Source organism: Callorhinus ursinus, unplaced genomic scaffold (genome assembly GCF_003265705.2).
Source record: "Callorhinus ursinus isolate GAN/ISIS: 27379988/994484 unplaced genomic scaffold, GSC_fseal_2.0 scaffold6, whole genome shotgun sequence".
Taxonomy (NCBI): domain Eukaryota; kingdom Metazoa; phylum Chordata; class Mammalia; order Carnivora; family Otariidae; genus Callorhinus; species Callorhinus ursinus.
Genome location: NW_027397068.1, coordinates 40,745,802 through 40,770,209, shown reverse-complemented (window position 1 = coordinate 40,770,209; position 24,408 = coordinate 40,745,802). Strand labels below are relative to the sequence as shown.

At 35.1% G+C, this 24,408-nt stretch overlaps 2 protein-coding genes across 3 annotated transcripts in view; one reads left to right on the top strand and one right to left on the bottom strand.

The window, feature by feature from the left end:
* The window catches only part of CLVS2 (clavesin 2), a 502,444-nt gene that overhangs the window by 250,477 nt on the left and 227,559 nt on the right, over positions 1-24,408 (bottom strand). The window lies entirely within an intron of this gene.
* Positions 1-24,408, top strand: part of TRDN (triadin) — a 356,769-nt gene that overhangs the window by 295,377 nt on the left and 36,984 nt on the right. For both annotated transcript variants that reach the window (XM_073893863.1, XM_073893862.1), the window contains 5 exons: positions 15,707-15,733; positions 16,222-16,251; positions 19,998-20,030; positions 21,786-21,833; positions 23,587-23,634. In XM_073893863.1, the coding sequence (XP_073749964.1) occupies positions 15,707-15,733; positions 16,222-16,251; positions 19,998-20,030; positions 21,786-21,833; positions 23,587-23,634 (186 nt within the window). The remainder of the gene's footprint in view (positions 1-15,706; positions 15,734-16,221; positions 16,252-19,997; positions 20,031-21,785; positions 21,834-23,586; positions 23,635-24,408) is intronic.

The window sequence follows — 24,408 nt, the reverse complement described above, 5'->3', positions numbered from 1 at the left end:
TCTATCTTCTGGAGATTGGGGATGTAATATTTCTTAGTCAATTCAATCAAGCAAGCATAGTCCAATTACTAGCTTCTGAATCAGTCTATAACAGGTAGAGTTTTTCACAGCTGACACATGCTCTGTGGTTCCTAGAGAAATTCTCTATATTAAGAGAAGAAAAAAGAATAAGATAGTTTCATTTAAAATTGCTAAACTGTACTTATGCATTAGTGTAAACAAAGAGTTATTAGCCAATATTTAGGTATGTCATCTTCTTCAGAGATTTCTTGAACAGTATATGTATTTTAGAATCCTCCAAAAGTTAGTTTTCAGACTTTGCCCAGAATGATTTTCTTCCTTCTGTAGTTTATGGGTATCAAAAAATGTTCTTTTTGGCCCTCTTTATAAATTTGTCACTGAAAATCCTCCTTCTCAATTTCAACCCAATCTAAAAACTAATTGAGGAATGTGGTAATGAGACTTGAACTGAGATGTTTCAGGGCAACAAAACCAATTCGCTAGAGAAGACTTTATAACTTATGACAGAAGGAGATGATGATCTGGCTCTTCTAAATTAAAAGAAAAACTCAGAAACCTCTTAGACGTTTGCCTGTTAAGAAGTCAACTTTATTAGAAAGATTCCTGTTTCCAGGCTGATTTGTGTGTTACCCTGACAAAATATTGCAAAATTTACAAGATCCAGTTCTCTCATGTTAATGGACTGTTTAGTTTATACTTCTTTGCTATTGTAAAATATGCTAGTTTTATTAATTATTTGAACCTATTCTCAATCTCCTTTTTTTCTTTCTCTTATGACTAAACATGCTTGTATGCTATTTGTAACACACAATATATCATCCAGTTTTTCAAAACTGTGTTCTTAGATCAGATATTCTTTTTGTTTTTTTAGTTTAGTGGATCAACACAACATTCACACGTGGGAATATTTCTCAAGCCTGTGATAGTGTTTCACACTTGTGAGATGCTTAAAGGAAGGTTGATATTTAATAATTGGATCGTATTCCAAGGGAAAATGTTTCTGTTGCCTCTTGTGGACAAACATGAAGGATCTTTTCTTTTCTTTCATATGCTATTCAAATTTAGCTCTCAATAAGACAAAATATGTTGAGAAAGAAATATGGTACTATTTATTTGAGTGTAGAAGAAGGAAAAGAAATAATATTAACTACTATCTCTTTTATTCCCACATTTCTGGTTTCAGAACAGAATATTCTCAAGCTCAGGAACTGAGATTGATGTACTCAATAATAAACATGGCAGAAATAATGGTTTCTTTGGGGCCATGCCCGACACCCATCAAGGTTTAGACATTTTACTGAGCTTTCCTTCTCACAAACCCTCCATCCCCACCCCATACTTTAACCAATGCCTTGACTTTTAAAAGAAGGACTGAATCTCACTGAGGTGATTCAGCATGGTGGGAGCTCATTTCTTATTGTCTCATTTTCCCCCTAAGGCCCATTTAAAGTATCAGGATGTGATGGAGTGGTGTTTAGGGTAATATGGTTTAGTAAATCTTAATAATTAAAACATGCTTGGGCCAGATGGTGCTAATCAATTGAAAATGATCAGGAATACATATTATATATAAAACTACTCAATAGTCACACCTAAACATGGTATAATTTTCTCCTTTTCATAGGTGAAATAACCATAACCAACATTAATGAAAAATTCCATACACAAACTTTGACATATTTTATTTTCACATATCCCAAAGCAGAATGATTACAATACAAATTTGAAAAATCTCCTACGTAGAGAAAAAAAAAAAATGGAAGATTTCTGTTGATGGTATATGTTTCAGTAAAGGGCCACAGAGTTAAAAGAACTCTCTTTTGCAAGTCATTTTCAAATATTGTAGCAGCATCTTCAGTGAGTCATTAGTGGGAGTATGTTTAGTTGCATGCATTACTCAATAGAGTAACCCTCCATTTAGATAGAGTTGTCACTTGTTCATTAAATACAATTATTGTTGACACTGTGAAACAATGCACAAGAGCTAAGAATACAAAGATGATAGTTGCATTGCTGTCCCTGCCTAGTGAATTTCACAATTTATTTGTGGAAGACAAATGGGTAAATAATTACAAAGTATTGCAAATAATTACAGTGTACGGAGATGATGGTTTTCATACGATGCTGAGAGTACAGATTAAGGACATCTAACTCATCCTGGAAAGAGATCAGGAAAGGCTTCCAGAGGGAGACAATAGCTGATGTGAGACTTGACGAATGAGCGTGGTATGGTGAAAAGACGCAAGAAGAGGGCAAAAACATTGGGCGATATGATGGGGAATGAAAATGATATATTTGCGTCTCTAATACAAGCAGAAACTGAGTAGGAAATGAACAAGTGGAAGTACACTCAAGATATATTTAGGAAATGGAATCAACAGGGCTCTGTTAAGAGCTGAATAGGGATGGCAAAGCATGGAGAAGGATTTTGGATGATTTCCAGCCTCCTGGTTGGAATTATAGATAGAAGGCAGTATCATTTACCAGTATAGGGAATGTGTTTGGAAGAGAAAAGAAAGTTTGAAATGTGAGTCAATAATAGAGTAACCCCATTTATCCCTATATCTTCTATTTTCTCCCAACTTTTCAAAGTATATATATGATATCAGAATTGATATACTTTCTATGCCCTTAAAGAGAGGTACCTAGCATGGCATTTCAACCAAATCTAATTACTAGACTGTCGCCAGAATTAAATTCATCCATAAGAATTCAGTTTTTCAATTAATAGGTAAACGTCACAGGCTAAATATTCTTAGGAGACTGAAGTGCTTAGCATGCACTAAATGCTAGGTGATCACTGAATGAATGAATGATTGAATAATTGAATAATCATGGTGTGTTGTCAGTGTTATATTAAATTCCCTATAAAAATTTAAAAAGGCTTCAAAGTAATGGTTCTGATTAATTTCCTCTATCTTGCTATTGGTTCTCTATTAACTTCTTCTAATCCCTCACACTTAATCATGGTGAAACAAAACATTTGCTACTAACAGTTTAATCAACATCACTTTAAACCCTTGAACATCAAGGAGCAGGACCCAAAGATACCCTCACCACTCGTTTAAGGCAAAATATAAGAGAAGGATTGTGAACAGAATGGTTAAGTGTAGCTGCTTGAATAACAAAAAAGTTTCAATAGAAATTTATTGTGGTACAGCCTCAAGAAATTTAACAAAATAATTGGTACCTAGAAAATTTAGCCCAATGCAAAGCCAATAAAGATGGAAAAGTCATTTCTATATTTGAATGTCCCTGGGTTCGTGTATCTAGGAGGCCATATTACCATGGATCTTAATATGGTAAACCTTAAAGAACTTTCTAAGCTCTATCTCCATATACTGTCAAATACTGCTGCTTTTAAAATTAAAGGACACCATGAACAATATTTTTACTTCTTACCACCAGAGGGCATTTCTATCAATCCTAACATAAGCTAAAAATTCTTCCAGAAATTTAGTTCCAATTGTCAGAGGCAATTCTTGCTTATCAAGTTCTTTTAGAAGATTAAAGGGCAATTTTCAAAGCATTATTTGTAATTTCTTTTTTTGATTTGTAGCACTACATAAATGATGCTAACCTTCACACAATTTTACATTAAATCTCTAAACATATATTTGTAAACATTAGATAAATGATAATGTTTTTGATATTTGATATCAAAAAAAATTATCAATAAATGATAATTTGTTTTTGAAACAAATGATATTGTTTCAACCAAATAACTTTATATAGTACATTTGATAAAAAAAGATTGCCTCTAATGTAGACACGTCCACAGATAAAAGAAGAATATTTACTCAAATTCATATACAAGTCAGACAGCAATTCCTTTTAGAGTTTTATATTTTACATATTTAATGTTTAAACTTCTTCCATTTTAATTTTGTTAATTAAAAGATTATAAAACCTCATAAAACATGTAGCTGAGTAACAATGGCTTCTAGTAAAATGTAATAAGGTTTCTGAACTGGTTCAAACATCCCATAAAAGTCCTTATGGTATTCTCTTGCCTCCTCCAAATGGCTTGCTTATTCATTATATATGGTACAAAGTTTGGATATTAATCTTCAAGTCAATTTAAAAGGTAAAGTGCCTGTCTAATAGTTCTTTCTGGTTAAGATGTAAATCTACAGCAAAGCCAATTTCTGCTCTGTACTAAATAGTTGTGTAAATAGATATATTATATCTGGAACAGACTCACCAATCTTAGAAACAAGGTTTGTTTTTCTGTCCTTAGACTTAAACATGCTCCTAACAGCAGAAAATCTATTAGGAATTGAGCAAACAGATTTACTAAAGAGCAATGCTGCAACTTTTCAGGTTGATTATCTAAATTATGTCACCTTTGTAAATGATTTACTATTTATATTTAAATTAATATTTAACATAATTGTATCAGTCTACCTGGATGAAATCTTAGAAACCATCAATCTAACTGCCTCCATTTCTTTTCTTTTTGTAAATGAAAAACCAAGCAAGTTAAATGACCATGTCAAAGCCACTCAAATACTCAAGCAAATGAGTGTTTGAGTGAGAACAAAACCCAACCCTTAAGACCTCTTACCTATTGCTTGTCCTAGCACACTACATATTTATAGTCCCTGATTATACCAGGTCAAGATTTTATTATTTTTTGTCAGATGTTACTTAAAAAATTTCCTTAGTACAAGTAGATGTAGACAGACTATTTATTCTTTTATGTAATTTTAAACTGCTATGATTTCTATCATTCATGTGTCTAATATTTCAAAATATTTTTGACTCATTCTTTCCTTTTACCTCTTTTTTTATTCATTGAATATGACCATTTTTTGTTTAAGTCAATGCATAGTAGAAGTAGAAATGGGAAATATTACATTAATAATTTCATTTGTTTTTAATAAAATTCAAGAAATATAGAAAATACAAAAATATAAAAACTATAATTAAAATATAAGAAAGTTAAAATTCCTGTAAATAAAATAAACAAATATATGTATGTAGATACCTGTTATATTGATTCTTACTATTTGAAACATATTCTGTGATATGGAGCCAGTTACTATCTCCATGAAAACAGCAGAATTACAATGATTTGTTTTCCTTTGTAAAAATAAAAAAATCTTGCATTATATGAATTTGATTTCATATCACATCCTTTATAGATCTCAATCACAAACATCTGAATAAAATATTGCTGTCATATATATTGAAAAGTTGACACACTGGAATCAAATATCAAAAACATTCTGGAGGTCAGGGATGACCTCCATCCCTGGAGTTCAGCATGTACATTCCTTTTTTTTTTTTAAGATTTTATTTATTCATTTGAGACATAGAGATACAGAGAGAGAGAGAGAGAGAGCTTGAGGAGGGGGAGGCGGAGGGAGAGGAAGAAGCTGGCTCCCTGCTGAGCCAGGAGCCCGATATGGGGCTTGATCCCAGGACCCTGGGATCGTGACCTGAGCCAAAGGAAGACGCTTAACCATCTGAGCTATTCAGGTGCCCCAAGCATGTACATTTCTAATAAGTTCCCAGCTTATATTATTGCTTGAGAACCACTGCCTTTTAGAATTCTCCTCCAACAAAAAAGTTACACTGTCCTTACACTTATTGTTGTCTAAATGTGGACCTTAGGGAATATATAGGCTTAGACCATGTATAAATAGACATACACATGTCCTTTATTCATTCATATATCTGCAGATGTGTTTTCCTGAGGAGCTTCATCAGATTTTAAACTGGTACAATACCATCTCTTAACTGAATGTATGAGATTATGAATTTGAGAATCTAAAAGAGCTAAGGAACATGTGGGGATAATATCAGCAAGACGGTGATGTAGAAATTTCTGGTGTCCATCCCCTTCCCAAAACATCACTTTGAAAACTGTCTATACACAAAAATACTTTCACAAGAGCTAAGGATTCCAGGTGAGAAATATAGCACCCCACCCCCTCTTCCTTACCTGGGCAGCTTAGCACAGAAAGAGACACCCTCCCTGTGGAAGAAGGAGAGTGAAGAGAGTACTCAACTTCACTACAGACACCGGCATTGGCCTGTGCCAGCACCAGGCTGATTTTCAAGGTCCTAGGTGGCTCCCATGGTACTAGGCTCCCAGCCCACCCTGGCACTGACCAGCTCCCACAGCCTCAGGCAGCAACCATGGCAAAAGATTCCTAGCAGGTTCCCATGAATCTGCTGCTGGCCCATCCCAGCACCAGCTAACTCCCCCAGCACAGGCTGGCCCTTGCAGCCTCAGGCTCTAAGCAATTTCCCATGGACCAAGACTCCTAGCCTGATCCCAAGCCAGGCAAACCCCAATAGACCCAGGCTCCAACTGGGCTCCTGTAACCCCAAGTTCCGGCCCTGCCTCAGCACCAGGTCATTTTTGGTGGCTTTCTGAGGTTTCAGATTTTGGACTGGCTCCCACAAACCTAGGCTCCTGTCCTGCCCCAGGACCAGGCCAGCTCACATGGCCCCAGCCTCTAGGCTGGTTCCTGTGAAACCAGACTCCCAAACTGTCCCAGCACTGGGCCAGCCCCCAAGACACAGATGCCAGGCCCACCCCAGTGGTCCCTGGCACATAGTCAGGTCGCTGAAAATCCAGGCACCAAGCTATTCCCGATGGACCCAAACACAAGGCCTGCCCACCTGCTGACCCAGATACCAGATCTGCCTGCCCAAAGACTCCAGCAGTAATCCTGACCATGGACATCATGAGATGGCATACCCAGAATCTCTGGATGAGCTGACTGGTGAGAAGCTTTGCCTGCTGAAGCCAGTATGTAAAGATTGGAAGAGGTATCTTCTTACCCAAATATGCACATACCAACATAGAGACAGAAGGATCATAAATAATCAATGGAATATGACACCACCAAAAGAAACTAATAAAGCTTCCATGACTGACTCTAAGGAATGGAGATATATGAACTATCTGACAAAGAATTTAGAACAATCCTCTTAAAGAAATTCAGTGAATTACAACAAATTACAGAGACAACGAAATGAAATTAGGAAAACAGTACATGAACAAAATGAGAAGTTCAAGAAAGAAATAGAAACCACTATAAAAAACAAACAAACAGAAATCCTGGAGTTGAAGAAAACAGTGACTAAATGAAGCACTCAGTACAGAGCTTCAATAACAGATTTGACCAAACAGAAGAAGGAATTAATGAATTAGAAAACGAGTTATTTGCAATCATCCATTCAGATGAGCAAAAAGAAATGAGAATGAAAAACAGTGAAGAGAGCCTAGGCGAAGAGTGGAGTACTATTAAAAGAAACAATCTATGCATTACTGGAGTCTCAGGAGAAGAGAGGAAGAAGGACAAAAGTTTATTTAAAGAAATAATGGCTGAAAATATCACCAGTCTGGAGAGAAATTTGGCCATTCAAGTTCATGAAGCTAATAGGTCACCCAATTTCCACCCAAAACAATCTTCTCCAAGACACCTTATAATGTAATTGTCTGAAATCAAAGACAAAGAGAATTTTAAAAGCAGAAAAAGAAAAAAATTCTTTATATATAAGAGAGCTCCTCTATATCTATCAGCAGATTTCTCAGAAGAAACCTTGCAGGCCAGGAGTGAGATAATTTATTCAAAGTGCTAAGAGAAAAACAACTGCCAACCACTTATAACTTTGCCTGGCAAGGTTGTCTTTCAGAAATGAAGAAGAGATAAAGACTTTCCAAAAAAAACCCAAACAAACAAACAAACAAACAAAAAAAAAAAACAAGCAAACTGAGGGAGTTTATCTCCACTAAGCCTGCCTTACAAGAAACGCTGAAGGGAGGTATTCAAGCTGAAATTAAAGGATGCTAATTAGTAACAGGAAAACATATGAAAATATAAAACATACTGGTAAAAGTAACTATATAGTCAAAATCTAAATACCCTAATACTATAAAATGGTGGTGTGTTAATCACTTAACTATTGTATAAAGGTTAAAGGACAAAAGTATTAAAACAGCTATAGTTATAATAACTTTTTAATGGATACACAATATAAAAAAAGGTAAATTGTGACAACAAAAACATGAAATACAGGGATGGGAATAAAAAGGTAGAGTTTTTATATACAATTGCAGGCAAGCTGTTATCACTTTTTAAAAGACTGTTATATTTATAAGATATTTTACAGAAGCCCCATGGTAAGTAACCACAAGGAAAAACACTACAGGAAATACCTGAGAAGATAAATAGAAGAGAATCAAAGCATACCACTACAGAAAATCATCAATTCACAGAGTGACAATAAGCAAGCAAGCAAGAAACAAAGGAAGTACAAAAAAGACAGAAAGCAAAAATATGGCATTCCTAAGTCCTTACTTATCAATAATTACTTTAAATGGAGATGGATTAAATTCCTTATTCAAAAGGCAAAGAGTATCTGAATGGGTAAAAAAACAACAACAACAAACAAATATAACCCAGCTATATGCTGCCAACAAGAGACTCACTTCAGCATTAAGGACACAGGTAAGTTCAAGGTGTAAGAGTGGAAAAAGATACTTCAAATAAATGGAAACCAAAAGAGACCAAAGGTAGGTATGCTTAGGCAAAATAGACTAAGAAAACTATAAGAAAAACAAGAAGGCCATATAATGATAAAGTTGTCATTTCTGAAGGGGGTAAAAGGAATAATTTTATCTTATGAGGTAAAATATCTGTATACTGAAAATTATAAGACATTGATGAATGAAATTGAAGAAGTTATAAATATATGGAAAGATACCCCATGTACAAGACCCCAAACTGTAAAACTCCTAGAAGAAAAGATAGGGAAAAACTCCTTGACATTGATTTTGGCAATGATTTTTGGATATGATACCAATAGCACTAATGACAAAAGCAAAAATAAATTAGATTACATCAAACTAAAAAGCTTCAAATCTCAAAGGAAATAATCAACAAATGAAAAGACAACCTATGGAATGGGGAAAAATATTTGCAAACCATCTATCTAATAAGGGGTTACTACCCAAAATATATAAGGAACTAATATACTCTATCACAAAAACCAAGTAATCCAGTTTAAAAATGAGCAGAGGACATGAACAGATGTTTTTTCTAAAGACATACAAATGACCACCTGGTATATGAAAAGATGCTCATCATCATTAATCAGCGGGAAAATGCACATCACAACCACAATGAGACATCACCTCATACCTACCAGAATGGCAGTTTTCAAAAACACAGGAGGTAACTGACTGACAAGGATATCTCAGAGGGAAAATGCACAGAAACATAACACACATATACCCTGGATCGTTTGTGAAGCCTGGTGTGTTTATTTTGGAAAACAAGAAAATATTCGAGATGATTTCTAAGATCCCTCCAGTTTTAAAATTCTCTCATTATATGTTGTAAAATTTATAAGATCCTACTGGTTTTATATCAAATTCTTATCATCTATTGAAATTTAATGGTCTTATTTAATGATGCTCTATTAGATTATCTAAGTAAAAATTCTCCAAGGTCCTCATATGTATTATATGCCTAAAATAATGCTACATTTAAGCATTTTACAACATTCAAATGTTATGATATTCATCTGAATTGTCTTGACTAAATTAAAGTATAATAAATCCATATGGAGGGACCTAATTTGCTCATTGGAGCCAATAATGAGGAAGTTTCTATGATATTAATCAAATTATGAATTTTTTGAATAAATTCATGAAAATTCAATTTCCTGCTTCTGCTTGTGAATTTTACTTTTCTTAGTTTTGAAATTTACAGTCTAAATGACCTCATAATGAGCAGGCATTAGGACACCTTTGATTGGTTCTGTTGTATATCTATCATATTGTAGAGGTGGTTAGAGAGTTTAAGATAAACAGTGCACAGATAAAGCTACTTCATTAATGAATTAAGATAGTAATTTGATAAATATATATTTAAAATATGTTAAAGGTATTTATGGATATGTGAATTAGAAAGATCATTATATGGGTCCCTGGGTGGCTCAGTCAGTTAAGCGTCTGCCTTTGGCTTAGGTCATGAGCCCAAAGGCCGTGGGATCAACCTCTGCATCTGGCTCCCTGCTTGGCTGGGAGTCTGCTTCTCCCTCTCCCTCTGCCTGCCGCTCTCCCTGCTTGTGCTCTCTCCCTCTCTCCCTCTGTCAAAAAATAAATAAAAATCTTTAAAAAAAAAGATCATTAAATGAAATTATTACATTATTGATCAATGTTAAGTAATTAATCAACATGGGACACCTGGGTGGCTCAGTCAGTTAAGTGTCTGCCTTCAGCTCAGGTCCTGATCCCAGGGTCCTGGGATCGAGTCCCACATCAGACTCCTAGCTCAGCAAGGAGCCTGCTTCTCCCTCAGCCTGCCGCTCCCCCTGCTTGTGCTCTCACTCACTCTCTGACAAATAAATAAATAAAATCCTTAAAAAAAATAATTAATCAACATGAAAATTTGTTATAAAGCAGATTATTTAAAAGGCTTTATTGACATTATTCACATTAACAATTTCTTGGGCCAGAATTCTTATTACACCAAGCTATATAGATCTATATTCAATATAGACTTTGGCTATTGATGCATACAGAAAACCTGACTGTTAATATTTCTTTGAGAGTCAAAAATCTGTACAAATAATTTATTGGTATGTTAGATAATAATATATTACCGTGTCATAAATAATTTATTTCTGATCAAATAATAGATACATCAAAAAATATAATATCCAATGGCATAACACAGGGATGTGTATTGCTCTCTTTTCTTTGTTTTTGTTATTTGTTGTTTTGTTTTTATCTGTATCTTAAAGAATTGATACCCATTGAGCAAGGCATACTTGTTCTTCATTGTAGAAAATATATGTGACTCTTGAAGATAACATAGTCCTAGGGTCATGACCTAGAATTTGATATCAGGGGCAATTGGAACTGTTACCTAATCACTGCATGAATAATTTAAAATTTCTTATTCACATCCCATACAATATTTAAAAGGATTACCAGTACATAACCTTTACTGCATTCACCTCAATTAGTTAGAAGTAACAAGTTAATCTTGATGAGAATGTCAAATGAAGTGTGACTTAAATTTAAAAATTCCATTTATTGGGACTTTATGGACTGAACATTTGGTTATATCCAGTTCTTTTTTTTTCGACTTTAAGGTCGAAAAAAACCTGGCAGCAACAATGGTCTCATAGCCTTATAGTGAGACATCTACCCCAGCAGGCTTCTGGTGAGAGGCTTCCAGTCCCGATTTGCACTCAATTGCTGGTATAACATATTTGCATAGTAGATATTCATTTAATTTTGTCAACATACATTTATTGATAAATTCCAATATGTCAGGAACCATGCTAAGCTTTGGAAGCACTACAATTCTTGCTTATATGGAAGTTAGAGGATATTGAAGGAGATAATCAAGTAAACACGCGTCAATATAGTACTATTACTGCTAGAATATATATATAAAGAGAGGGAATACTATTGGAATATGAAAGGTGCACCCAACTCAGTCTGAGGGATTAAGGGAAGCTATCTACAATAGCTTATTTTTTTGGATGATATATCTGAATAATAAATGATATTCAGCCAGATTAAAAAGAGAAGGAATGTTCTAGATAGGGAGATCAATATATAAGATAGTCCAGAGACAAATGACACCTTAAGTTAGTGTTTAGAAATAAAATACTTCAGCATGGCTTGAATACAGAGTACAAAACAGTGAAGAGAGAGAGAAGAGGGTAATGAGATGCAGCAATTTGATTCATTAAAAACCTCACAGACCAGGCAGAGGCAGTTGGAGTTCACAAAGATGGTCCATGCTTTAGGCTGAGCTGTGATATGTGAAATGATTGCACATGCATTCTAGAAAATCTCTCTGGCTACGAAGTTGAAAGAAGAGTGAGGGGAGAAAGCCTATGTTTTCATGACCAGGTTGGATGTTCATGGTAACTACGGGGAGAAGCAGTGGTGGGCTGGACTAAAGTACTGGTGTAGAGTATTTGTTTCCTAGGGCTGTGGTAACAAGCACCACAAACTGGGTGCCTTGAAATAACAGAAATTTATTCTTTCATTATTCTAGAGACAGAAGTCCAAAAACGAAGTGTAGGCAGGGCCATGATCTCTTTGAAGGTCTGGAGGAGAATCTGTTCCATACATTTCCCTTAGCTTCTGGAATTGTCAGCCGACCTTGGTGTTCTTTGGCTTGTAGAAACATCATTCAAATCTCCGCCTCTGTCATCACATGGTATTCTCCCTGTATGTCTTCACATTATCGTCCCTCTCTCTATGCATGTCTGTTACTGTGTCTCTTCTCCTTCCCTTATAAGGACTCCAGTCATATTAGATTAGGAGTCACCCTACTTAATGACCTCATCTTAATTATATCTGCAAAAACCCTATCTCCAAATAAGGTCACACTCACAAGGTACTGAGCCTTAGGACTTCAACATAACTTTTGGGGGGACACAATCAAATCCAAAAGGCAGAATGTAAAGAGAAGAGCAGAATAATTAGATAATATAGGCTGCAACTGAAATGGACTTGGAAATAAATATATATGGGAGAGAGCATGTAAAAACCAACCCTGAGGGCACCTGCGTGGCTCAGTCAGTTAAGTGTCTGCCTTCAGCTCAGGTCATGGGTGCCTGGGATCGAGTACCGCATCAGGCTCCCCATTCATTGGGGAGTCTGCTTGTCCCTCTGCCCCTCCCCCCTGCTTGTGATCTCTCTCTCTCTCTCTCAAATAAATAAATAAATAATAAATAAATAGAATATTTTTTAAAAACCAACCCTGAAATCCTGATTTCATAATTAAACAGCTTCATGGAAATAAAATAGTTGTGCAGTATTTATCACAACCTGATTGTAGAAATGAGTAGAACTTTCAAGTCAAGATTTTCTTAATTTAGCTTGCCATCAAGGACAAAATTGAACAATCTTATATTTGGACACAATTTGTGTGTGTTTGTGTTTTTAATGTGTATTCATGCATGTTTCTTAGGCTTAAGTCAATAGATTTAGTAGATTCTCAGAAAGAAACATGACCATTCAGTATTCCAAATGCCACTACGGAGAGTCTCCTGTAACTTTGCTTTTATCCTTATATTTAGGCAGAGTACATAGCTGTACACCTGAGCCACACTGATTGGGCCCAAAATAACATTTCTCTTATCAGACTGGGCTTGGTATAGTATAATTGGTCCATGGTGAGAGCAGGGGATGGAATCCTGTAAAAACTGTTACATATTTATGGTAGGGATTTTTTTAAGATGTTATTTATTACATTATACTACATTATACTATTTTATCCCCCTGAGAACACAGAAAACAAATTTATCTTAGGTAACAGTACCAGGAATTGCTATGCCAGGAATTCTCTTTAAAAACTTATTCATATTTTAAAACATTTTGAATTTTATAAATGACTGCACTTTTTATCCTTGCCTAAGCACTAGAAAGCTGAGAGCTGGATTGTCATGCCAAGTCAAAGGAAGTATGTAATAATTTTAACATGCATTTTGTGTTCTAATGTAATTCCTGAATTCATACATTTTCCTAACTTCATTTTTCTTGACTCATTTCTCCATTTACTTACCTTCTCGTGTTCTCATTAATTGTTTCATTTATTTACCTAATGAACAAACTGTAATTGAATGCATATTATGTAATCATGTATTAGGTATTGCACCAGTTCCCTGGATTCAGTGATGGATAAACGTTGTTTTCAGATATCTCAGTCTAGAAGGGAAGGTATTCATTCAAGTTAATATTTATAGTAGATTGTGATTAACAATTATCAAAAGATCTAAAAAATAATATTGGTGCATAAAGGGGGAATGCAGCCAAACCACCTTAGATAAAAGGCTTTCTGAAGAGGAGATGGTTGAGCTGAGCCCTAAGTAGAAGGTAACCAAATAAAAAGTGAAGGGAAAAAAATCCTATGAAAAATAATAAAAAAATCAAAATCTCTACATAAAAGGTGAAAGATCGCGTGTTTGGGAAATAGAAAATTCAGTGTTGTTAAGATGTCAGTTGCTCCCAACTTGGTCTATAGATTCAGTACAATTTCCATCAAAATCCCAGCAAGTTATTTTGTGAATGTTGACAAACTGATTCTAAAATTTATGTGGAATGCAAAAAAAAAACAAAACTCACAGCAGCCAACACAATACTGCAGTTCGAGATCAAACTTGGAAGATTGACACTCCCCAATTTCAATGCTTACTATGAAGAACTACAGTATTGTTTCCATTGTTTCTTTCCCTGGCCTCAGGTAGTTTCCTTGTAAGGCTATGCTGGTTAGTGCTCATCTGAAGATTTAAGGGGGCCATCCATGAATCCCCCCAGAACTTTCTTTATCTCTTTTTCTCTCTCTCTTTCTTCTTTTCTCTGCAGCTCTCTACTTTACATGACACTGACCTGTGATCTCTAGCTGTCTTGGCCTTTCCAGACTCCCAGCTCCATCTCATCAATTCAGCTCCATTCCTGCACTAAGGCCTTATAATTCTCTTAAGGCATTAAGCTGGGACAATCATAGGACACGGCTCATTTATTTTCCATCACTTAAAAATCACTGTCCTTTTGTCTATGTCCAATATCTTTAAAGCCAGTGTTTTACATATTTTATCTGCTTTCTATAGTTTTAAGTGTGAGGACTAATCACAAGAAGTCAAGTGAGTGGGAATTTGAAAAGGAAAAAGTAATTGATATAGTTAGTTTTATCTATTAGTATTAGCAAGTGTGTGCATGTAGGGGGGGGATTGGTGACCAAAGAGACCTGATAAATAAAATGATGGAAATAGAAGCTAGATTTTAGTGAATTAATAATTAAATGGGAGTCAGGAAAAAGAAAAAGCAAGTAAAGATGACATTCCCAGGAAGCTGAGTTGAATAATGATGGAAAGGTACTGGATGATATTTATAAGGAAATACAGAATCAAAGGAAGATGCTTTTGTTTACTGTTGAAATCTTTGTTGAGATAAAAAATAAAGAAAATTAAAACTGATTATGGAGAAGGCAGAGTTTGACAAACAATGGCCTATAGAGTGACTACCAGTCTTTCCTGTAAATAAAGTTTTATTGGAACACAGTCATGCCTATTCATTTACATATTGTTGTTGGTTGTTTCTTTGTTACAACAGAATAGCTGAATAGTTGTGAATGAGATCATATGGCCTAAAGTCAAAAATATACACTGATCTTTCATAAAAAATTTGCCAGTCCTTACTAGGGATCCAAAAAGCAATAAAAGCGTATATTTCTAGTCATCTGGAGTTTCAAATTCAGTAGCCATCATTTTTAATATATTATACTGGGACAGATAACATTAATAATATTAATGGAAAAGAAAACAGTATGTCTTATATTTTTTTATCTTCAACAATAAAGGGTTAGAAGTAATTTCTCAAAATAAAATTATGTGTTTTATCTTAATATTAGACCTAAAACTTAACATTGCACATAAGAGTTTGCGAGCAAATTATTTGTAATGGTGCAATAAAATTAAACTAAGAGTTTTATTATTTAAAAATGATTTTTTTAATTAGTGATTTTGTGTGGACATTAAATTACATATCCTGTAGAACTTAAATAAAGTACAATAGTTGGAGTTTATTGTTTTATTTTGATTTTCAAATATGTAATATTCTATCACAGTCAATGTCAATTCAATAACAATTAACTGACGTGGTCTTTAATCATTTTTAAACTTTTTCTAGGCAAAGAAGTCAAGCCTAAGCCTCCACGTATGTTATATGCATGCCAAAAAATAAATAAATAAAACGAATCTTAAACACATGCTTTTACTCATCCTCTGATTTCATAGTTGAATATTTTGCTTAAAGTCAAAGGCTTAACTATTTTGTGTAGACAATGTGCTTAAAATCCTCATATTTCTAATATCTTTAGTATTTCTAATATCCTTTGTGTTTCTGAGAATACGCTATGCTAAAATTTTTCTTCAACTTTTGTTCACTGAAGGTACAAACCAATACCTTTTGTTAACTTCTCCTAAAATCTTAATTCACATTTTCATTTTATCTCAAAATAATTCTTATTGTGATTGATAATAAGGAACCTTTATTTGTTTGTATCAATTTGTTGCATTCATTAAAAAGAAGAAAATTAATGTGGCAGATTAAAAAACAATGAATAATATGTAAAGAAATATGCATGAGTACAGAAAAAATATCTTTATATAATCATCATTATTAATGTTCACCTATATTTTTAGAGCCACAAGTAAAAAAAGAAGAGAAACCAGGTATGTGTATTTTATGTATAGATTCATACTTGCATTCCATATTTATAATGAGTAGCATATTACCTCTTTGCCAATGTTGTGTCCTAGTGCAAATATTATACAAAAATGTTATCCTTTATCAACTTTTTAAAATAAGACAAACATAATGCATATTTATCCATACCACCTGTTCCTAGAAAAAATTCTACTTACAAAGGAGAAACTGCAGAGAAAGAAATTGATCTGGTTCAGAAGAAGCAATTGACTAATTGAGTTGAGTCCCACAAAACCCCTATTTTTGCTGATTACTATAGGACACAGACATCCTGTCAGAAAAACAACTCTTCTCATTCTTCTGTTTTTTGGGGAGCACCTGAGTGAGATGAATATTTCTGAGGGCTGCAGGATGCAGCAGAAAGTTTTTAAAAAGAACACACAGAAATCTGATTCTCAAAACAGTTAAAACTTTGGTTCATGTTTCCCAACTATTAGTGTGATAGGGCTGCTGTAATAAAATACCACAAGCTGTGTATTTTAGGATAGCAGAAATTTATTATCTCACAGTTCGGGAAGGTGGAAGTCTCAAATGAAGGTATCAGCAGGGCCATGATTCCCTTAAAACCAGAGGGAAGAACCTTTCCCTGCCTCCTCTGGCTTCAGGTGTTTGTGAGCCATCCTTGGTGTTCCTTGGCCTGAAATTGCAGTGTTCCAATCTCAGCCTCTATCATTCCATGGACATCTTCCTCCTTTGTGTCTCTATCTCTGTCTTTTCTCCTCTTCTTGTAAGAACACCAGTCATATTAGACTAAGGACCCAGCCTACTCTCATATGACTACATCTTAACTAATTATACCTGTAAAGACCCTATTTCCGTATCAGGTCACATTTGGAGGTGTTGGGGATTGGGACTTCAGCCTATCATCTTTTGAGAGGACACAATTCAACCCGTAAAGGCCTATCCTCTGTTCCCCCCGAAAGGCATGTCCTTCACATGTAGCAAAATACATACACCTCATTCTAACATCCTTAAAAGTCATAACCATTTTAGCAACAACTAAGTCCAACAGTTCATCAATTCAAAGTCCAAATCTCATCATCTTCAACATTTATGGGTGAAACCCAGGGTATTGATTCTTCTTGCAGAAAATTTCTCTCCATCTGCAAAATCAGAAAACAAGTTATCTGCTTCCAAAATAAAACAGCGGGACAAGCTAGGTTAGACATTCCCATTTCAAAAGGGGAAAAAAAAATAAAAGGAAAAGAAGGAATTATGGGTGCCAAGTAAATCCAAAACATAGCGGGGAAAATTCCATTAGATGTCAGGACCTGAGGATATCCTCTTTGGCTGAATACACCATCCTCTGGGTCTGGTAGGGTGGTGGGTCTGCCTTTCTAGCCCACCAAGGAGTTCCCATCAACCCAGGTTGTGGGTTGTGACTCTGCTCTTAGAGTTGTTATTCCTTCATTTCATTCTCTCTCTATTTCTGTCAGGCACATTGGTTTTACTTGCATAGAATTCTCAAAAACATGACCAGTTCTGCGTTCAATTCATGATGATCGAATTGGACAAGAGGGTTCTCCAAAGAGCCTTCCTCATAACTACATCTCTACTCCTGCCTTCTGCTGAGGTGGTAGATTGTATCTGCAAATTTGTCCAGTCACTCTCTTGGCCCTGTCTCCAGGGTGCACTGTCTCCATAAGTGGAGAATTCTCCAAATCATCAAGGGCCGATTCCTCTTGCTTCTCAGTTTATCTTCACTCCTCAATTTATTTTCCCTTTCACATTTTATTATAAGCAGCAAGGAGAAATCAGGCTGCACCTTCCACAATTTACTTGGAAATTTCTTTGGCTAGGTATCTATGTTCTTCACTTACAAATTCTACCTTCAGTTATTGAAACCCAAGTTTGGCTGCTCACAGCTTGAAAGCCAATACTCCAGAGACAAATGTTGGTTGCAAAGGAAAGGTTGCTTTATTCAAGAGGCTGGCAACCTGGAGAGATGGTAGACTGAGGTCCAAAGACCATCTTCCAGTTTCCTAGTTAAGAAGCAAGGGATTTTAAACGGGAAATTCAGGGTAGTAGATTACATACATATTGATGAAAAGGGTGGGAAAAGATGATGATTCATGAGGAAGATGGAGCAGGTGCACTGAGCAAACATATATGTAACATCCATCTCATGTTCACTTTGGGTTGGAGACTTAACACCAGAACAAGGCAAAATTCAGCCCCCGATATCAGGAGCTTCTCTTAGGATGAGGAGAAGGGACTGTGGGCATGCTCTGAATGCTGGTATAACCTAGATGGGGTCTTAGGCTTGTTATCTCAGAAGAAATTCAGAGCCTTGCTTGTTCATAGGTTGGAACCGTATCAGTTGACCTTGAGTCCAGGCCTCTATGGACAACTTGTGGATCTGTTAGTGGAGTCTGAAAAAACATAATAGCTAACTAGAAGGAAACCATTCTCTGAAAAACAAGCTTCTGCTAGTTTCAACTTCATTGACCCTATGGGGCATGGTTTCACTGCCACCCAACTGAGGAACACAATTCAGCCAAATTCTCTGCCACTTTATAACAAAAATCACCCTGGCAGGACCCAATAACATGTCCCCTATTTCCTTCTGAGACCTCACCAGAAGCACATTTAACATTCTTATTTCCAGCAACATTTCGTTGATATATGTTTTTGATGAGGGTATACATAAATTGTCAGAAGTTTTCTTTATAGCTCTTCTTAATTTTCTTGAGTCCTCAGCAGAATAGACTTTGTCAATATTTCTGCCAATATCCTTTTCAAGGCAATGTAGGTTTTTTTCTTTTTTTTCTCTAACAAGTGTCTCAACTCATCAGCCAATTCCAAAGCCACTTTCACATTTATATGTATTTGTTACAGCGGCAACCCATCTCCTGGTATCAAAATCTATTAGTTTCCCTGGGTAGCTGGAATAAAGTGTCACAAACTGGGTAGCTTAAAACAAGAAACATTTACTCTCTCACAGTTCAAGAAGTCCAAAGTCAAGATGTCAGCAGAGCCATGCTCCCTTCGAAACATGTGGAAGAGAATCTTTCCTAGTTTCTTCTTGCTTCTGGTGTTTGTGAGCAATCCTTGCTGTTTGTTGCCTTGTAGATCTATCACTCCAAGCTCTGTCTCCATCATCGCATAGACTTGTTCTCCCTGTATGTGTCTGTTTCTGTCTCTTTTCCTGTCCTTATAAGGACACCAGTCAGATGGATTAATTAAGGACCCACCCTACTCCAGTATGACCTCATCCTACCTTAATTAGTCACGTCTGTAACAATCCTATTTCCAAATAAGATTACGTTCTGAAGTATGGTAGGTTAGAACTTCAACATATCTTTTTGTGGGATATGATTCAAGCCATAACACTATTTGTCGAAATTTCTAAATCATATGAGTACTCAATTAAATATATTTCAAAAATACTCTTCTTATTCCTGCCATCAAATCACTTATATTAACACTGAAACTATACTCCACAATAATCATCTTGAGAAAACATAGGAAATTAAACTTGAAATCAATTAGCAGTAGCAACAGCTTAATGGCAGATAAGTACGTTGCATGATATTAACTACTGCATGTTTAATAGACCAGCACTAACAAACCGGCAGGAAACTGAAATAATTTTTAGTAAAATTCTGCCTTTTTAATTATGGTAAACAAAATAAAATAATTTCCAGAATTGAATTTGTGCTCTAGTTTATTTTTTCAGATTATAAAATTTCTGCCTTTGTTTTCCCTTTAGAGTCACAAGTTAAAAAGGAAGCTTTAAAACCAGGTAAAAATATTTTATTCTTAAATAGACACAGAACTGATCCTGCCTTCATTTTAGAATTAAAAGAGACTTACCACACCCACCACTGGAGATTTACAGAGTCTCCCAGAGCCTCATTATTTTTCCTACTCTGTTGCTCAGTATGCTTTCACAGGACTGGATTAGCTGAGAACGGGGATATTCTGTAAGTGAGAACATCTAGAATGTTTTTAAATGGACCACAGCAGACACTCTAGGTTTCAGGAGACATCTCTTGGAGTCCTTCAAACCCTAGTATGATCATATTTAATTTGTAGGCTTATTTCCAGTGACATAGCAGAGTCAGAATCATAAACTACTGGGATTTGAGAGAAAAATGACAAGAATTTATGAGACATCTATTATAGCTTAGAAATAGCGTAGGATTTTTATTTCCAATATATCATTATAAGAGACATCCAACAGGACAATTACTATCCATATTTAATGTCTGTGGAAACAGTTCAATAGACTAAATTCAGAAAATAAGTTATTTGTCCAAGATTTTCAAGTTAATAAATGTTGGAGCTAGGATTCTGCCCATGTTCGATTTACTCAAAACTCCCACTAAGAAATTGTCCCAGGCTAATGATCATTTTATTAAGAGGTAACATTGACCTAATATCAGGGTGACCTTTCCAAGTTTACATTGCTATTTAGTGTTTAAGTCCTGGCTCTGGTACCAGCTAGCTACTGACCTGAGGCAAGTTAAAAAAAGAACCCTCAAGCTGTATGGAAACTATTTCTTCACTGTAAAAAATTACACAGCAAGATTCCTCAATATCAACAAATTCAAGAATCCAAGTTTAGATATACATACAATACTATCTTGCTCCTTTAATTCTCACCAAAGCTTACCCAGCAACTGATCATAAGCTTGATTCTAGTTGTTCTTAAAAATAATATATTTTTAATGTATCAAGGCTTATAAATGCCTAAGTACTGTCTTATTTTTTTAATTTTTATTTATTTTTTAAAGTTTTTTTTATTTATTTAAGCAATGTCTACACCCAACATGGGGCTCAAACTCATGACCCGGAGATCAAGAGTTGTACACTCTTTGAACTGAGCCAGCCGGGCACTCCCTAAGTACTGTCTTATGATTTATTTTCCTGACTGTATTTTTGGGTTTTTTTTTTTTTTTTTTTTTTTTTGCTGCAGATGAATGTTACCAGATAGAAACATTTTGCATTTTCCTTATTTTTTTTTTAAACCAGAAGCCCAGTACCATTTAAAACTTCTACTTAGGCCTAATGCCATTTAAAACTTTTAGTTATTATTATAAAACACCACAATTTAGCAGGTAATTTAATTGATTCCAGTTTTTTTATACATAAATGTTTCCTTTTGAACTTCATCTGAAAAAACTCAAATGCATAGTATATATATTAATTTCATCTTGTCAAAATAACCTTTGACAAGAAAATTTTAAATATTTTCAGTAATATATATTTGCTATCTATATTTTGGCATTTATGCTTTATTACAACCTATGCCTTGGAAATTATAAGTACTTAAATGTAAATAAGAATTCTTGGTATACTGTTTCATGCAAAGGAAACCTTTAAGTTTTTCGTATAAATTAAAGTGACATGAAAATTTAGACAGAGTTTTTCTCCATGGACACATTTGTTGAAATTTGTGTTATTCACTGGCTTATGAAACAGAAAAAAAAATCACCATACGTTAATTTACAAAGCTTCTAAACATCTGAAAAGATTTTCTTTTTATTATTTTCAGAACAAGACATAGTGAAACCAGAAAAGACTGTTTCTCGTGGGAAACCAGGTATTTTGCAGGTGGTACCTGTAGTATCAAATTGTCTCTCCTTGTTCCAGTTTCAGCAGGATGAAGAGCTTAATGTGGAATCTAAAGTTTTCAGGGATGATTCATGTCTTAAGTCATCCAACTTTTAGAACATCTCCAATTTCAGTCATCTTCACAATGTGTTTTGAACTGAGGATTTGACCTGTCAAGTGTAACCGGATAGCTAGTCTGTCCTTTCCCATCAGAGATTTAGCTTAGTACAAAGATCATCACTGCCAGCACTCAGGTGAATGGGCTCTATAGTTTCTTTTGTTCTGTCCTGTTTGGGGCAAGACATCCTTGGGAAACTTATAATTCAGAATGGCTCATTCAAACATGATCATCTTGGATTCCAAAAATCCCAAGAAAAGGAAATCAACATCTCTCCCTGCTTCCTTCCCTCCTTCCTTCTTCCATCTTTGCTTCATTCTCTTTGGTTTTCATCCCTGGTTGTAATTACATTTTGGAGATAGTAGAGGTAAGCCAATGTGTCCTGCTCATAAAAAGACATACAGAACTTACCAAAACAAATTTATCAATTGTTTTTTTTAAGAATAAAAACTTTTAAGTTTTCATTTATGCTAATTAAATATGAGTTTAATTTGGAGGCAGTCCCAAGTCTCAGTTATTCTGTAGAATATTGTTCTTCATTCCAGGCTGAATTATTCAGCCAAAGTTATGAATGTGGTTAGGCCAGAATCTTTAATAAGTTAAAAACATAATTTCTCTAAGCATATCTTAGGAAATATTTGCTTACACTTTCAAAATTTTTACTGTAGACAAACTGTTTAAAATGGATTTGAGTCCATTTGATTTCATTTGCCTATGCTTTAAAGTATATGAGACACCAGCAGGAATAGAAAAAGCAGACCTGGGATGTGAGGAGCCAAGAATAGCTGTCTCCAGCTTAGAGACAGAACCTTAGAAATAACTTTTAGAACTTCCCGTTACTTTCCTGACTGTCCCAAATGTCAGTCATTTTGAGCTGAAATACAGAGAGTGAGAGAATTTAGTCTCTGACAGTACAGCAAGCACACTGTCTTCCAGTCATACCTTTCTTTTATTTTAGTGGTAATATTCATATTCTAAATTCTGCTTCCCAGGGAAACTTTCTCATTGACTTATTCCCACTGCTATGTTATTGAAAAGTTTTAATTTTACATAGGATGATTGTAATAATCTCTCTACGGTGACCCAAATCTCTTTGACTACATCTATAAAAGCATAGAGGACAGAAGACATACCATAAATGTATCCCTTTTGCCCTTCCCCAGCTTTGTACCATAAAAAACTTGGGTCACTAAGCTAATCCCAGGCTCCCAGGGAGGAATCTTGCACAGGAAAAATAAAAAAAAAAAAAATTGCTTCTTCCTGTTCTAATTCAATTATTAAAAAAGGATTATTGTTTTATGAAACAACCCCTGTGTAGATAAATACAGTGAAAAACAGTGAAGGCAAGGGGTAGAGTGTGTATTCGTAGGTCAGGGGATGATTCCAATTGGAAAACTTTTATGGCAGGATAGCTGCAAAGGATGTCTGCAGTTGGACGCATTTTCTTTGTGCTCCATCCAATTTGAATAGAAGAATGACTTGCTGCTTTACTGAAAAAACAGCTAAGTTTTTCTCAGTTTTGGTGTTTTTCAAAGAGAATACAAAATATCAAAGTTGACATGTCACTATTTTATACTGATGCATTTAAATTTTCTACTTGTGTTAACATTTTTTCGTATCACAGAAGAAAAAGTTGTCAAGCAGATAAAAGCTACCACTATAGAAAAAACAGGTAAATAAGATATTTCATATTTTCCTTCTGTGTATCAGCTTTATGTTATGTGGGTACACACACACACACACACACACACACACACACACACACCTTCACTGTTGTGTGTAGAGTTTTAGTGCCATAAATTTTAAGATTGTGAATTCTTGTAAATAACTGAAAGATACAATCAATAAAATTAACAGTGGAATACAGAGTGATGTAATTTAATTATTTGTGATTGATCTAAACTTACATATAACTCTTGAGGTAATCCAAGTAATACATTGATTATCATATACTGCTAGGTGTTTAATCTTATTTTAAAACCGCCCTTCCTCAAATTGTAAAATCACAGGAATCCAAGACTATGAAATCTGCTGTTTGTGTATTAGATAGAATAATGTCCTTTCAGGCACCTGGGTGGCTCAGTCGTTAAGGGTCTGCCTTCTGCTCAGGTCATGATCCCAGGGTCCTGGGATCGAGTCCCACATCGGGCTCCCTTGGGGGGAAGCCCGCTTCTCCCTCTCCCACTCCCGCTGCTTGTGTTCCTTCTCTCGCTCTCTCTCTCTCTCTGTCAAATAAATGAATAAAATCTTTAAAAAATAATAATAATGTCCTTTCATGAGAGCTTCACAAACAGTTATGTGGTTGTATGAACATGTACTATTAAAATAGTCCATCTCTCAGTATTTCATGTGAGAAGAAAAAAAGAGTGCACACACTCTTGCCATTCTGAAGTTCTTTCCTATAGAGATGAATGAATGTCATATCAACTGACATCCTAAATCACTG